Source organism: Cnephaeus nilssonii, assembly GCF_951640355.1.
Source record: "Cnephaeus nilssonii genome assembly, chromosome: 17".
Lineage (NCBI taxonomy): Eukaryota > Metazoa > Chordata > Mammalia > Chiroptera > Vespertilionidae > Cnephaeus > Cnephaeus nilssonii.
In genome coordinates, this window is record NC_137088.1 from 45,382,467 (window position 1) to 45,397,070 (window position 14,604).

The 14,604-nt window shown below is 39.5% G+C and overlaps 2 protein-coding genes across 2 annotated transcripts in view; both read left to right on the top strand.

Moving 5' to 3' along the window:
• SLMAP (sarcolemma associated protein) overlaps positions 1–14,604 on the top strand; it is a 158,086-nt gene that overhangs the window by 29,501 nt on the left and 113,981 nt on the right.
• Positions 5,122–9,847, top strand: LOC307113636 (interleukin-33-like). The gene has a single exon (XM_079795467.1). The coding sequence runs from the start codon at positions 8,374–8,376 to the stop codon at positions 9,184–9,186; it is 813 nt and encodes a 270-aa protein (XP_079651593.1). The 5' UTR covers positions 5,122–8,373; the 3' UTR covers positions 9,187–9,847.

Consider the following 14,604-nt stretch of genomic DNA (forward strand, 5'->3'; position numbering starts at 1 on the left):
TACATTTTAGGCAGCACTAACAAATAGCATGAGTAATAGCATGAAGGAATAAAGATAGGTGTCTTGTTTGAGAACTTTTGAGTGATTTTTGTGTGACATCATATGAGGGAAGGGACAAGAAGATGAGGAAGAAAGGTAATTTAGGATCAAGTTTTGAAGGATTTTAATGTCATGCTCCTTTCTCCTTTAAAACAGTGGTGAGGAGTTCAAAAAATTTTAAAGTAATAGAATCACATGTTTAGATCTTTGCTTTTAGAGCAGCAAAGTGTGTGTAGGGAGAGGGAGAGAGATAGAAACATCAATGATGAGAGAGAATCATTGATCGGCTGCCTCCTGCAGGCCCCACACTGGGGATTGAGCCCACAACCTGGGCATGTGCCCTGACTGGGAATCAAACCGTGACCTCCTGGTTCATAGATCGACGCTCAACCACTGAGCCATGCTGGATGGACTAGAGCAGCAATCTTGGTGATAATGTGGAAGACGTTGGAATTGTGCCTAGAGACAAGGAGACCCAGTAGAATGATATAGAAGAAAGGCCAGTTAGAAATAACTTTCTGGATGGGGAGAGACAGATTTTAGACTCATCACCAGTGTAATGAAGGCTGTAGGAAATACACTACCAGGGAAGTTTGTACATCTCTAGAGGCTAAGGAAGAACCCTGGGGATGATCAATATTTGAACAACTGGCACGGAAAAAGAAAACAGAGTTGGAAAAACAGCCAGAGAAATGAGAGGACCAGGAGAGTCTCTCTGAGGACTGCTTAATCTGGGAATGATTGTTATTTTACATTTGACCAAAATTAGATTTTTAGCATAAATCCCGTAATATTCAATGAAAGGGTTAATGTTTTAATATCCATCCTGACAAACAACTAACAATTCAAAAAAGGTTATGGGAACTTACAAACTAATGTTAAAAAAAAAAAAAAAGTGAAACATCATGGTAAAATTTGAATATTTTTGCAGTGAGAGATCCATTTTGTGGATTATCAGATTCTCTTGCTTAATTTTTTGTTACGTGGTCACTTATTTTCTATTTGTAAACTTTATAATAGTTTTTCAGTTTTGCATTCATGTTTTTGTGGTAGGTGCTGAATATATGACTATTAAAATGTAATGTACTTTTGACATTAAGTAAAAAGGAAGATATCAAGCAATTTCCAATTAAACATGTAAGACTAATAATTCCTCTGAATTTATACTATATAAAATGAGATCATGTATGTATTTAAAAATGCACTCTAAATTTAATAGAAAAACATAGTTAAGTTACTTTGGAGCAAAGAGGTCAAATAAAATATTTTCTATTTCAGAGACTTATATCCTTGAATGTAAAGATAAAAAAGATATACTGAGATATATATTTAAATACATTTTATGAGTTCTGGGATAGAAAAACTTACTTTGAGCAGGAGTTAGGGGAAGAAGGAGATTTTGGAATGGCTTTTTATGAGTTTGGCCAGTGAATATAGCAGCAGTTTTACTTTTAAAAAAAGAGTAACATTTTATTTTGCATGTGTTACAGTTCTGAACCTTACTACTCTTTTACTTGCACAATGTTTTCTATTGTAAAGCATGTATGTCAAAATCCAGAATCTGCATTGTCACTTCCTTATTATAATTCCGGCTCTGCTCAGATAACATGCCTGAAACATTGTAAATTTCTCAGGGTTTTGAAAAACAGCTTGAGAACGTAAGAAAAGTTAAGGTATGCTTAATTTTCTAAGTTATAAATATTTAAAAGTTTATTTCAATATTATCAATATAATTTTCAAAAAACTATCAAATGAACTCCTATATCAACAGAAAACTCCAAAAATTGCTTGTTTTTGGATTGGCATTTAAATTTGCTCTGATTAAGTACTTAAAAATTTGTAATTTTAGTGAGTAACAGAGATCTCTTATACTTGAATTTATGTCCTTTACTAAACTTTGACCCATATAAAGACATCTATATTTATTAATGGAAAGCAAAAAATTTAATCTCAAATTTTGCTTGATATTTTTAATTCAAATAAAGTCCTTAATAAAGGTAAATAAAAAATAGTTTTCAAATGTGACAAGTATAACAGGATGTTTTAGTGGGCTATCATTTTAGTGTGTTCAAAGGGAATTGTTTGACCTTGAACTACAGCTTTAATTGTATGTCCATTGCCTGCAGGTATCTTGTTTTAAAAGAAAAGTGAGTTAAAATGAACTAACTAGTGACATCTGCCATTATTTTAACAATAGAATACTATGTTTTAAAGAATAAAATTTTGTATTAATTTTTGATTAAATATTTAAACACAATGTTATTAGTGATATTTTAATATAAAATACCTTTTTTTGGTATTGACTTATTTGTGTGACAGATATAGAAACTTTATATACATATATTTTAATGCTTTAAAATAAAATGTGTCTCTTTTTAATTCTCCATGTAAACTTAGAAGTAAATTTTTTGAATTAATCTTTGTTAGAAATTGTCTTTATCTTTTAAGGACATTTATCACTGAATTGTAGTTTTTTCTAGTCTATTATACTAAGTGAATTCTTATAAGGTGGGACTTTGTCTTACTTCTGTGCTCATTGTTCTAAGTTCAGTTAGAATTGAATAGATTTTTTTTTCCAAAAAATTTAAAAATATATATTTTATTTATATTTTACAGAGAGGAGGGAGAAGGATAGAGAGTTAGAAACATTGGTGAGCCGAAACCGGTTTGGCTCAGTGGATAGAGCACCGGCCTGTGGACTGAAGGGTCCCGGGTTCGATTCCGGTCAAGGGCATGTACCTTGGTTGCGGGCACATCCCCGGTGGGGGGTGTGCAGGAGGCAGCTGGTCGATGTCTCTCTCTCATCGATGTTTCTGATTCTCTATCCCTCTCCCTTCCTCTCTGTGAAAAATCAATAACATATATTTAAAAAAAAAAAAAAAGAGTAGAAACATTGGTGAGAGAGAAACATCAATCAGCTGCCTCCTGCACACCTCCTACTGGGGATGTGCCCACAACCAAGATACATGCCCTTGACTGGAATCGAACCTGGGACCTTTCAGTCTGCAGGCCGATGCTCTATCCACTGAGCCAAACCGGTTAGAGCAGAATTGAATAGATTTTAACAGGTTTTATATTTTCTTAGATCTCATAGATATTTATTTTGTCTATGATATTTTACTTAAATCATATCCGCCCCACCCCAGGCCTTCACCACTCTATTATTAGTATCCATAGGTAATACATATATGCATATAAATTCTTTGATTAATCTCTTCATAACCCCCTTCCCCTCTGAGATTTGTCAGTCTGTTCCACATTTCCATGCCTCTGATTCTATGTTATTCATCAGTTTATTTTGTTCATTAGATTCCTTGTTCTTTTATTTTGATTTTTAGATTCCATTGTTGATAGAAATGTGTTTATTACCATTTTATTGTTCACATTTTCTCCTTCTCCTTCTCTTCCTCCTCCTCCTTCTCCTTCTTAAACATTTCATGTAATATTGGTTTCGTGGTGATGAACTTCTTTTGCCTTTTCTTGTCTGTGAAGCTCTTTATCTGACCTTCAATTCGAAACGATATCTTTGGTAGGTAGATAATCTTGGTTGTAGGTCTGTGCTATTCATCACTTTGAATATTTCTTGCCACTTCCTTTTGGCCTGCAAAGTTTCTGTTGAAAAATCAGCTGGCAGTCATATGGGTGCTCCTTTGTAGGTAACTAACTGCTTTTCTCTTGCTGCTTTTAAGATTCTCTCTTTGTTTTTAATCCTTGGGATTTTAATTATGATGTATCTTGGTGTGGACCTCATTGGGTTCCTCTTGTTTGGGACTCCCTGTGCTTCCTGGACTTGTAAGTCTCTTTCTTTCACCAGGTAGGGGAACTTTTCTGTCATTATTTCTTCAAATAGGTTTTCAATATCTTGCTCTCTTCTCCTTTTGGCACCCCCATAATGTGAATGTTGGTACGCTTGAAGTTGACCTAGAGGCTCCTTAAACTGTCTTCATTGTTTTTTGGATTCCTTTTCGTTTTTGCTCTTCTGATTGGGTGTTTTTTTGCTTCCTCATATTCCAAGTAGTTGATTTGATTCTCGAAATCCTCTACTTTACTGTTGAATCCCTGTAAATTATTCTTTATTTCAGTTAGTGTATGCTTAATTTCTCTCTGGTCCTTTCTTATGTCTTTGAAATTCTCACTAAGATCCTTGAAATTCTCACTAAGTCCCTTGAAATTCTTACTAAGTCCCTTGAAGCTCTCATTAAGATCCTTGAGCAACCTTATAACGATTGTTTTTTAATTCTGTATCTAGTAGTTTGCTTGCTTCCATTTCATTTAGTTCTTTTTCTGGAGATTTCCTTTGTTCTTTCATTTGTGACATGTTTGTCTCTGCATTTTGTCTGTTTCCCTGTTTGTTTTTATGTATTAGGTAGAGCTGCTATGTCTCCTGGAATTAGTAGAGTGCCTTGTGTAGTTAGGTGTCCTATATGGCCCAGTGGTTCAACCTCCCTAATCACCTGAGCTGTTCACTCTAGGTGCACTCCTTTGTGGTCTGTGTGCACTGTCCTGTTGTAGTTGAGCCTTGATTGCTATTGGCATCACTGGGAGGAATTGACACCCAGTCCAAGTGGCTGTGAGGATCAGCAGGGACTTCAGTGTAAGAGCTGCTCTGCAGGAGACACCCCATGGAGCAGGACTTGCATCAATGGGGCTTTGGTACTCAGAGTTGGCCCTTTGAGTGTGACGCTTGTGGATGTGTAGAGTTGTAATCTGGCATGATTTGAAGCTGTCCTCCAGTGCACTGGCCAATGGGGTCTCCCTGGAGGTGCAAAGTCAGCCGCTGCTTGTACCCTGCCTGTGGCCACTCACCAGGAGCTACAGAGAAATCTGCAGATGGCTGTAACTTGTGTTGAGCTTGGAAGTTCTCAGGAGAAGCCAAGCTGTGAAGCAAGGCTGCTCCTAGTGCCAGGCCTGGGGCCTCTTATTGAGAGGTATGGGGCATGTTGACGCCAGCTGTTACTTGTTTGAGAGATTTTAGGAAAGTTTGAAGCCTGGGCCAGGATGGCATTCATATGGAAAAGCTGCTGCAAACAGCTTGGGTGGGGCTGCAAATTGGGTGGGGTAGGGGTCTCAGGGAATCATCAGGGCAGAGCAAACAGTGTGAGTCAGGTTGATGGAGACTCAGATATGGTGCCTGCTAGTCAGGTCTGCGATGAAGGAGGTCTCGGCTTAGGAACAATGACCCGTGTGAGCACCCCTGTCTGGGAGAAAACTGCCCCTGAGTTCTTGCTCTGATGCCAGACAATCCAGTTCCTTCCCATATGTCCCTAGATCCCCCAAAGCCACTGCCCCAGCACTGGAGCTCAGGGGGAATGAATCCAAGTAAGTCTGCGCACTGGCCCTTTAACTCTACACATCCACAAGTGTCACACTCAAAGGGCCCACTCTGAGTACCAAAGCCCCATTGATGCAAGTCCTGCTCCATGGGGTGTCTCCTGCAGAGCAGCTCTTTCACTGAAGTGCCTGGGTCTCTAGCAGCCTCCGTGTCACTCAGCCACAATACCCACTGATTTTTACAGTTACGGGGGCTTCTTTTCACAGCACTGAAACCCTGGCTGAGGGGTCTGGTGTGGGGTTGGGACCCCTAGCTCCTTAATAGGATGCCTCCGCAGCCTCCATATCCCTTCTGACACGCGGGTGTTGGATCAGCCTGTTCTGCCTCTGCTCTTCCTACTAGTCTCAATATGCTTTCTTTTTTAATTCTCTAGTTGTAGACTTCCATTCAGCCAGATTATGGACAGTTCTGAATGATGATTGTTTTGTATTTTAGTTATACTTTTGATGTGGTTGTGGGCGGTGGCAAGTACTTTGTTCACCTACTCCACCATCTTAAATCATATCTTTAGGGGATTTTATCTTCTATACTTTGTTCTTTAACTTGATAATGATGAATTCTAAGTGTATGTAATTGTTTTAACTATTTAAATCATTAACTCTTTAGAAGTTTATGGACTCACTTATAGTTTCTATTATCCTGACTATGTAAAAATACGGGAAATTTATGTAATACTAGAGGCCCAATGCACGAAATTCGTGCAAGAGTAGGCCTTCCTTCCCCCGGTTGTCGGCACCAGCTTCCCTCTGGCACCCAGGACCTGGGCTTCCCTCCGGCCGCTGGCAGGCACCCGGGACCTGGGCTTCCCTCGCAGCCCCGGCTTTGTCTGGAAGGTCATCCAGAAGGATGTCCGGAAGGACATCCAGTCTAATTAGCATATTATGCTTTTATTATTTATGGAATATGTTTAAACATTTAAGAACACAAGCAAGGGCTGCTCCGTTTGTGGAGTAGCTTGTGCTCTGTCTCACTGCTTCACTAATAAACTCTATTTCACTTGAAAAAAATAAAACATAAACAAGTTATGTAGGCTTATTTGCTTCCGGTCAGTGTGGTACTAGAGGGAAATTCTTTTCTTCCCTGAAACTCTAGTTTCTCTGGGTTTCCACCTATTAACATTCCACTTCTAGATGTGTAGAATTTTCTCATCTAAATGCGAATTCCTAAAACATATGTACAGTATTCATAAATTTCAAAGTGCTGTTGATTTATTTAGCCATTATTGTTGACCATTTTCTGTGTGCCAAGCACTGTTCTTTATTAAACAAAACCTAAGTCCCTGCCCCCCATGGAGCTGACATTCAACCCTCTTTCATCATCACCTCAGCCTATTTAGGACAAATGGGAGTGCTTCTCATTTATTGACAGGGAATTCAACATAGTTCAGGTCATCAAATTTGCTGTGCAAACGCAATACTATCACATGTCCTTAACATATTTTGGTTAAATTTCAAAGTCATTAGGGAACCTCTTAGATGAGTCATTGAATGATTTTGTTTTGGTAGTTATTCTTTTTGTTTTCTTCCTGCTTGGAAACTCACTTTTCCATCTTCCTCAGTATGAATTTTAATAGAACTTTTTAAATTTTTGTTTGCATCACACTGTACTTGCCTAGTTTTTAATTTTTTGACAGTTTTGACATCTCCATCTTTGTTTTCATTGTCTATGGCTTCCATAAAGACTTTTCTAAGCACTTTATTTCAGAATTCATGTCCTTATCCTGAATTTCTTAACCTTTTTTTTAGTTTATTTTTAACTTTTTTAAGTGTGCACTTCAGTGGCTTTTAATATATTCACAGAATTGTGCAGTTATTACCTCTATTCAATTCCAGAACATTTCATTGCCTCAGAAAGAAACTCTGTACTCATTAGCTATCACTCCCCATTTTCTCCTCTCCTAGCTCCTGGCAACCACAAATGAATCTACTTTCTGTCTCTATAGATATGTCTGTCTTGATATTTCATATAAGTGGAATCCTATGACATGTTATTATATGTTATATAATTTTGTGTCTGCCTTCTTTCACCTAGCATAGTGTTTTTAAGGTTTATCCATGTTGTGGCATGTATTGATACTTCATACCTTTTATTGCCAAATAATATGCCATTATAGGGATATACCACATTTCACTTATTCATTCATCAGTTGATAGTCATTTGGGTTGTCTCTACTCTTTGGCTATTATGAATAATGCTACTGAGAACATACATCTACAAGTTTTTATGTGGACATATGTTTTTAGTTCACTGGGTCATATGGTAGCTCCATATTTAACATGTTGAGGAACTGCCAAACTGTTTTCCAAAGTGGTTGGCCTATTATATGTGCCCCACCAGCAGTGTATAATAAAGATTCAATTTCTACACTTCCTGGTCAATACTTTTTCCTGTCTTTTTTATTGTAGCCATCTAGTGAGTATAAAGTGGTATTTCTTTTCCTTTTTTTTTTTTTTTTAATATTTCCCTAACCACTAGTAATATTGAGGATCTTTTCATTTACTTATTGGCCATTTGTATATATTTTTTGTGAAATATTCACATCTTCTCCCATTTTAAAAATTAATTTATCTTTTTATCATTAAGTTGTATATTCAGGGTACAATTCCCTTATCAGATAAATGATTTGCATATATTTTTTTCCATTCAGTAGATTGTCTTGATGGTGCTTTGTTATTATTATTACGGTAAAATATACACAACAAATTTACCATTTTAAGTGTACAATTTAGTGACATTAATGTGTTTAAATATGTTCACAATGTTGTGCAACCATCACCTTCATCCATATCCTGAACTTTTTCGTCATCCGAAATAGAAAGCTCTGCCTGGATGAGAACGCTCTGCCTGAGAAAGATGGCTTCTGTAATATGGAGGAATAACTTGGTATAGGGATCCTGGCGGCTGTCCTCTCAGCTCTCTCCCCAGAGCCACCAACCCCAGACTCTCCTCACATAGCTGTAGTCCACTCTGCCCTTTCTCTGCTAAAGCCCAAGAAGCCTGAAATGAAGTATTCAACCACCAAAATTTCCCCAGTAAAGATGAACAACTCAGCAGGAAAATCCCTGGTAAAATCTCCTGGGTTGAGAAAATCCCAACAGAAGGCCAAAGAAATTTACGAGATGTACTTTATGCACCTATGTTCTGGCCTTGTCATAGAAAAGAAGGCCTGTTACTTTAGGAAAGAAACTGCCAAAAGGCATTCACCAGAAACAGTTGGAAATCACAAAGAGCCACATCTGCTATTCACTACCTTTCGGAAGCACCTGGAATACCTGGAACAATTTGTGGAGGCCTTCCCCTTTGATATGCCTATGGTCCAGAAAGATACTAGAACATTTGATGGCTCGAGTGTCCTAGAATATTCTTTTTCCCTGAGCACATATAGCAGTCAATCCATTACTTTTGGTTTTGCGGATGAAAGTTATGAGATCTATGTTGAAGATTTGAGGGAAAAACAAGAGAAAGACAAGGTATTATTCTGTTACTATGTCTTGCAGTTACCTGCAAGTGAAATAGGTGATTGTGTTGATTGTCACAAATTAATGGTAAGCCTCAGTCTTACAAAAGACAAAGACTTTTTGCTGCATGCCAACAACAAGGAGCACTCTGTAAAACTAAAAAAATGTGAAAATTCATCACCAGACGAGATCTTCTTTTTTCTTCATACTGAGCTCCAACCCTCCCCATGTGTTTCATTTGAATGTAAGAGCAATCCTGGAGTGTTTATAGGAGTAAAGGATAACCATGTTGCTCTAATTAAAAAAGACCCAACTGAGCATTCAAGAAGAGAGAATATAAAATTTAAGCTGTCTTGAATGTAATGTGTTTGAAAGTTGTGAATCCTGGGTTGAGTAGCCCAAATAGTTACCATGGAAGAGATTGTCAAAAAGAGAGAGAGAGAGATGAAATAGAATCTCTTGCCCTTTAAACAATAACTCCCTTTCTTGTCCTTTCCCAGACCATTAATAGCCACTATTTCTGCTTGTTAGCTCTGTAAGTTTGCCTCTTCTGGGTGCCTCATATAAGTGGAATAAGATAATAGATGTCCTGATGGTGTTTTTTATAGCATAAATGTTTAATTTTGATTGAGCTCAATTTATATTTTATATTTTAAATAAATTTTAATAATCTTAAATTTGTAAATTTGTATTGTCACTGCTTTTGGTGTCGTATCTAAGAAGCCATTGCCTAATACAAGGTCATGAAGACTCACTTGAACCATTTTTTTAAAAATATATTTTATTGATTTTTTACAGAGAGGAAGGGAGAGGGACAGAGAGCTAGAAACATCGATGAGAGAGAAACATCGACCAGCTGCCTCCTGCACACCCCCTACCGGGGATGTGCCCGCAACCAATGTACATGCCCTTGACCGGAATCGAACCTGGGACCTTTCAGTCCGCAGACCGACGCTCTATCCACTGAGCCAAACCGGTTTCGGCTCACTTGAACCATTTTTGAATACTCTTACTTGGTCCTCCCATCCATATTTAAAACATCAATATAATTATTAAGGTTTTCATGGGGAGGGTTTATTAAATGTCCCTTTTTACATTTTTAGATCAAGATAGTGGGTTTCAAACTGTAGAATCTCCTGGGATGCTTACTAAAGCACAGGTTCCTCAGATGAGTTTTGTACATTTGTAGTAAACTTCTAGTAGACCAGCATCATGTAGTTGAAAAAGTGTGGAATTAAAATAGTCCAGCATGGCCTGGCCAGCGTAGCTCAGTGGTTGAGCATCAACTATGAACCAGGACGTCATGGTTCGATTCCTAGTCAGGGCACATGCCTGGGTTGCGGGTCCATCCCCAGTGTGGGGCATGCAGGAGGCAGCCAATCAAGGATTCTCTCTCGTCATTGATGTTTCTATCTCTCTCCCCGTCTCCCTCTCTGAAATCAATAAAAATATGTTTAAAAAAAAAAGTCCAGCATGGTGATTAAGAGCATGGCTCCTATAGCCTGACTACTTGTATGTAAATCCTGACTGTGTCCCCTTCTAGTTGTACAATCATGGGCAAGTCACTTGTTCTCTCTGGGCATTCATTTTCTCTCATAGGGTTGTTGCAAGGATTAAACAAGGTGAAGCACATAGAGGAGTTTGGCAATAGTAAGCACCACATAAGTGTTAGATATTGTTATACCCTTTAACTCAGTAATGCCGTTTCCAGGGACTTAATCTAAGAATAATATCAGAGATATTGCCTAAAGATGTATAGCAATTTCATCACAGAGATTAATTCCGAAAAATCTACCATATATAATCAGTAGACCTATTGTTAAATAAATTAATGAAATTTATGAAGTGTCATTTGCTATTTAGTCATATTTTCAACAAATATTTAATGCCATGGAACATAACAATGTAAGTGAAAAAAATTAAATATGCAACTATATATAAAGTATGTCTTTAAACTTCTTTAAAAATACTGGGCAAGTGAGTGGAGTGGTAGTCTTGTAATGCATTTAAATATGTTAAACTGTTGAGAGTGCTTATCTCTGGAAGCTGGGAGGAGTGATTTTAATTTCTTCTGTACTTTATTGTACTCTCTTGACTTCAACAATAAGTATTTTATACTAAAAAACAGATTATTTTTTAGAAAGACTAAATGGGGGAAAGCTCAATGTGAAATAGGAAAGCATAATGTGAATAAGAAACCCGAGTCTGAGAAATAAGCCAGTCAGAGAAAGACCAATATCACATGATCTCACTTATATGTGGAATCTAATGAATAAAATAAACTAATGAACAAAATAGGTCCTGAGACATTAATGCATGGAAAAGACTGGCAGATCTCAAGGGGGGTGCGGAGAGATTAACCAAAGAACATATATGCATAGCCCATGGACATAGATAATAATGTGGTGAAGGCCTGGGGTGGGGTGGGGGCTGGGTGGAAGGGGCCAAAGGCAGGGAGAAATGGGGACATCTGTAATACTGTCAACAATTAAAAAAAAAAACAACAACTCTGAGTACTAATCCTAGTACTAGTACTGCTATTAAATAGTTTTGAACCTTGAATGAATTCTATCTCTTCCCTAGGGGACACAGTTTCCTCATCTGCAAAATGAAAAGTTGGACCAGAATTAAAAGGCAATGTAGTTGAGTGCTGAAGAACTGGGAGGCCAGCCCCAGCTGGTTTAGCTTAATGGATAGAGGGCCGGCCCATGGACTGATGCTAGCTGTCTAGTTTTGCTTATTTGTCTTGTGTTTTTATACTGGCAGCTTCTTTGGGGCCCTAAGCTATTTCATCAATAAGCGTATTTTGTAGACCTTTTTAAGCATTAAAAATCTCATACTTAATTTTTCTACAGTTTTTTCTGATTCTTTTAGTTCTGAGGCTAATGGGTACAGCTTAATCTATCTGTAATTAAGTTGCATAGGCTCTTAGGTCATACTTATTTTTCTTCAACTGATGTTTCAATTTTATTAGTAAATGGCATAAAGCCCAAGGGAATGTTTTACTTCAGCTGCCTAGCCCATTCTAGGAAAGGTTAATATTATAAGGGGAACTCAGCTAGAAGTTGGTAGAGCATGACCAAATGCTTTAAGAGATAAATCTGAGTATGTGAAAGTCACTTTCAGAGTCAATTGGAATTCGTTTTCAGAACCCCGAGGAACAAAGACTATAGAAATAGATGACTTTCATAATATACTAGGGGGGCGGGGGTCCTTCAGCCCAGATTGCAAGAGGGTGCAGGCCAGGCCGAGGGATCCCACTGGTGCACAGTTGGGGCTGGGGAGAGAAGTGTGAGGTTAGCCAGCTGGGGAGGGACCATAGGAGGGCTCCAGGGCATATCCAGCCCGCCTTGCTCAGTCCCCATCAGCCGGACCCCAGCAGCAAGCTAGCCTACCTGGTTGGAGCATCTGCCCTCTGGTGGTCAGTGCATGTCATAGCGACTGGTCAACCGGTTGACTGTCTGCTCCCCGATGGTCAGTGCATGTCATAGCTAGTGGTTGAGCGGCCTTAGCATATCATTAGCATATTACGCTTTGATTGGTTGAATGGACAACTGGATGACCAGACACTTAGCGTATTAGGCTTTTATTATATAAGACTAGAGGCCTGTGCCCTCTCACAGTCTGGGACTCTTGGGGGATGCCCACCTGCTGGCTTAGGCCTGCTCCCCGAGAACAAATGATCTAAAAGAAATAATCATATTCTTGGGTAAGGATTTTTTAAAAAGGTAATGGTCGCATGAAAATTCACTGCCGGTGGGCCTGAGGGGACTGGGGGACTCCGGTGGCAGTGCGTGGCAGCGCTGAGGGGATTGGGGGACTGGGGTGGCAGGCCTGCAGTGGGGCTGAGGGGACTGGGTGCTGCCATCTTGTGGCTGTGGGTGCCACCATCTTGTGATGGTGTGACGGTCAATTAGCATTTCACCTCTTTATTATTTAGGATAATTTTCCTTCACTGACTAAATGAGATAATTAAATCTTCAGTGATTAAGGGACTCAGCTAGCTATTCCATTGTTTTGGAAATTTTTGTGAGCAGGTCACTCTGTGGTACCTCGATTTATAGTGGCAGTCATAATGAAGATAATGATTTTTTTTTTCCTCTGAAGGGTAAGAATGAAAGTTATATATTCATACATTTATTTTTAGATTTTCAGAAGTTCTCCTCTTTTCTATATAGTGTAGCTGCAGTAGGCTGCCCACTATGGGGATCATTATTTCTGTGTTAAGAGAGTAAATTAATAGAATAACATTGCCAGGAAATAAAATGTGGGAGTTTGATGGCCACAGTTGAGAGATACATTTGTTACTCATAACTAATATTAGAGGACATTTTCCTCTAATCATAATCACTTTTGTTTATAAAACACTAGAGGCCCGGTGCATGAAAATTCATGCACTGGAGGGGGGTCCCTCAGCCCGGCCTGCCCCATCTCACAGTCCGGGAGCCCTCAGGGGCGGGAGGCGACCCAGTGATCAGGGGAAGGTGACACCCCATCACACCTCTGCTGCTGCCACGGCCGGCAGTGCAAGCGTTGGCCGGCCCTGGTTACCTGAGCCTTGGGCGGCCGGGCAGCGGCCATTTGAGGCTTGCCTGCGCCTCAGGCTGGCCCTGGGCCGCTTGGAGGTCTGAGGGAACTGGGGGACTCTGGAGGCAGGCGCATGCCTGCTGCCCCGGCGGGGCTGAGGGGACTGGTCACCGCCATCTTGTGGCTGTGGGCACTGCCATCTTTGAGGGCATGGCAGTCAATTAGCATATTCCCTCCTTATTGGCTCTGGGCACTGCCATCTTTGAGGGCGGGGCAGTCAAATAGCATATTCCCTCCTTATTGGCTATGTGCGTCGCCATCTTTGCGACAGCCTGAGGGTCAGTTAGCATATTCCCTCTTTATTAGATAGGATACCTAGCTAACCTCCGTAACAGGAGAGAGGTGATGTGTCTTCTGGCTTGATGGGCAAAATAACCCTGAGAAAACTTTGTACCTCATAGACAAGAGGAGAGAGCTCTGCTTGTTTAGGGATTAGATTTTATTTTAGGATGAGTTGTTTGTGTAAGTGTAGATATGAGAGAGTTCCTACCCTACATGTCCTATATGTCAGATATCTTACTCTATTTTCCCAGAGATTTAATTCAATGCCTCCCAATTCCCCAAGTGTACACTTTTTGTATCGTCTCCTAATTGGGTAATGTTAATTACAGATGTCCCCCATCTCCCCCCCCCCCCCGCCCCCCGCCCCAATCTGGCCACATCCACCCAGCTCCTGGATGGACAATACATCTTATTGTATTCAGTGGTTGATGGACATTTAGATTACTTCCAACTTTTGGATATTATGAACAATGCTGCTAGGAACATTTGTGTACAGTCCTTGTGTTTTCATTTCACTTGGGTTGATACCTAGGAGTAGAATTGCTTGGAACCCATTAAATTTCATATCACTACTTAGCCACAAAAATATTTCTTTTAAAGAATGGATGATAGCAATATATTTGATAAGAAACACATTCGGTTGGTTGGAGTATCATCCCACACACCAAAAGGTTGCGGGTTCAATTCCCCGTCAGGGTACATACCTAGATTGTGGGTTTGATCCCCCTTTGGGGCACATGTGGGATCAATGTTTCTTACATTGATGTTTCTCTCTCTCTCTGACTCTGTCTCTCTCAAATCAATAAACATATCCTCAGGTGAGGATTAAAAAAATAAATAAAGCCCGGCCAGTGTGGTTGAGTGGTTAAGCATCGACCTATGAACCAAGAGGTCATGTTTCAATTC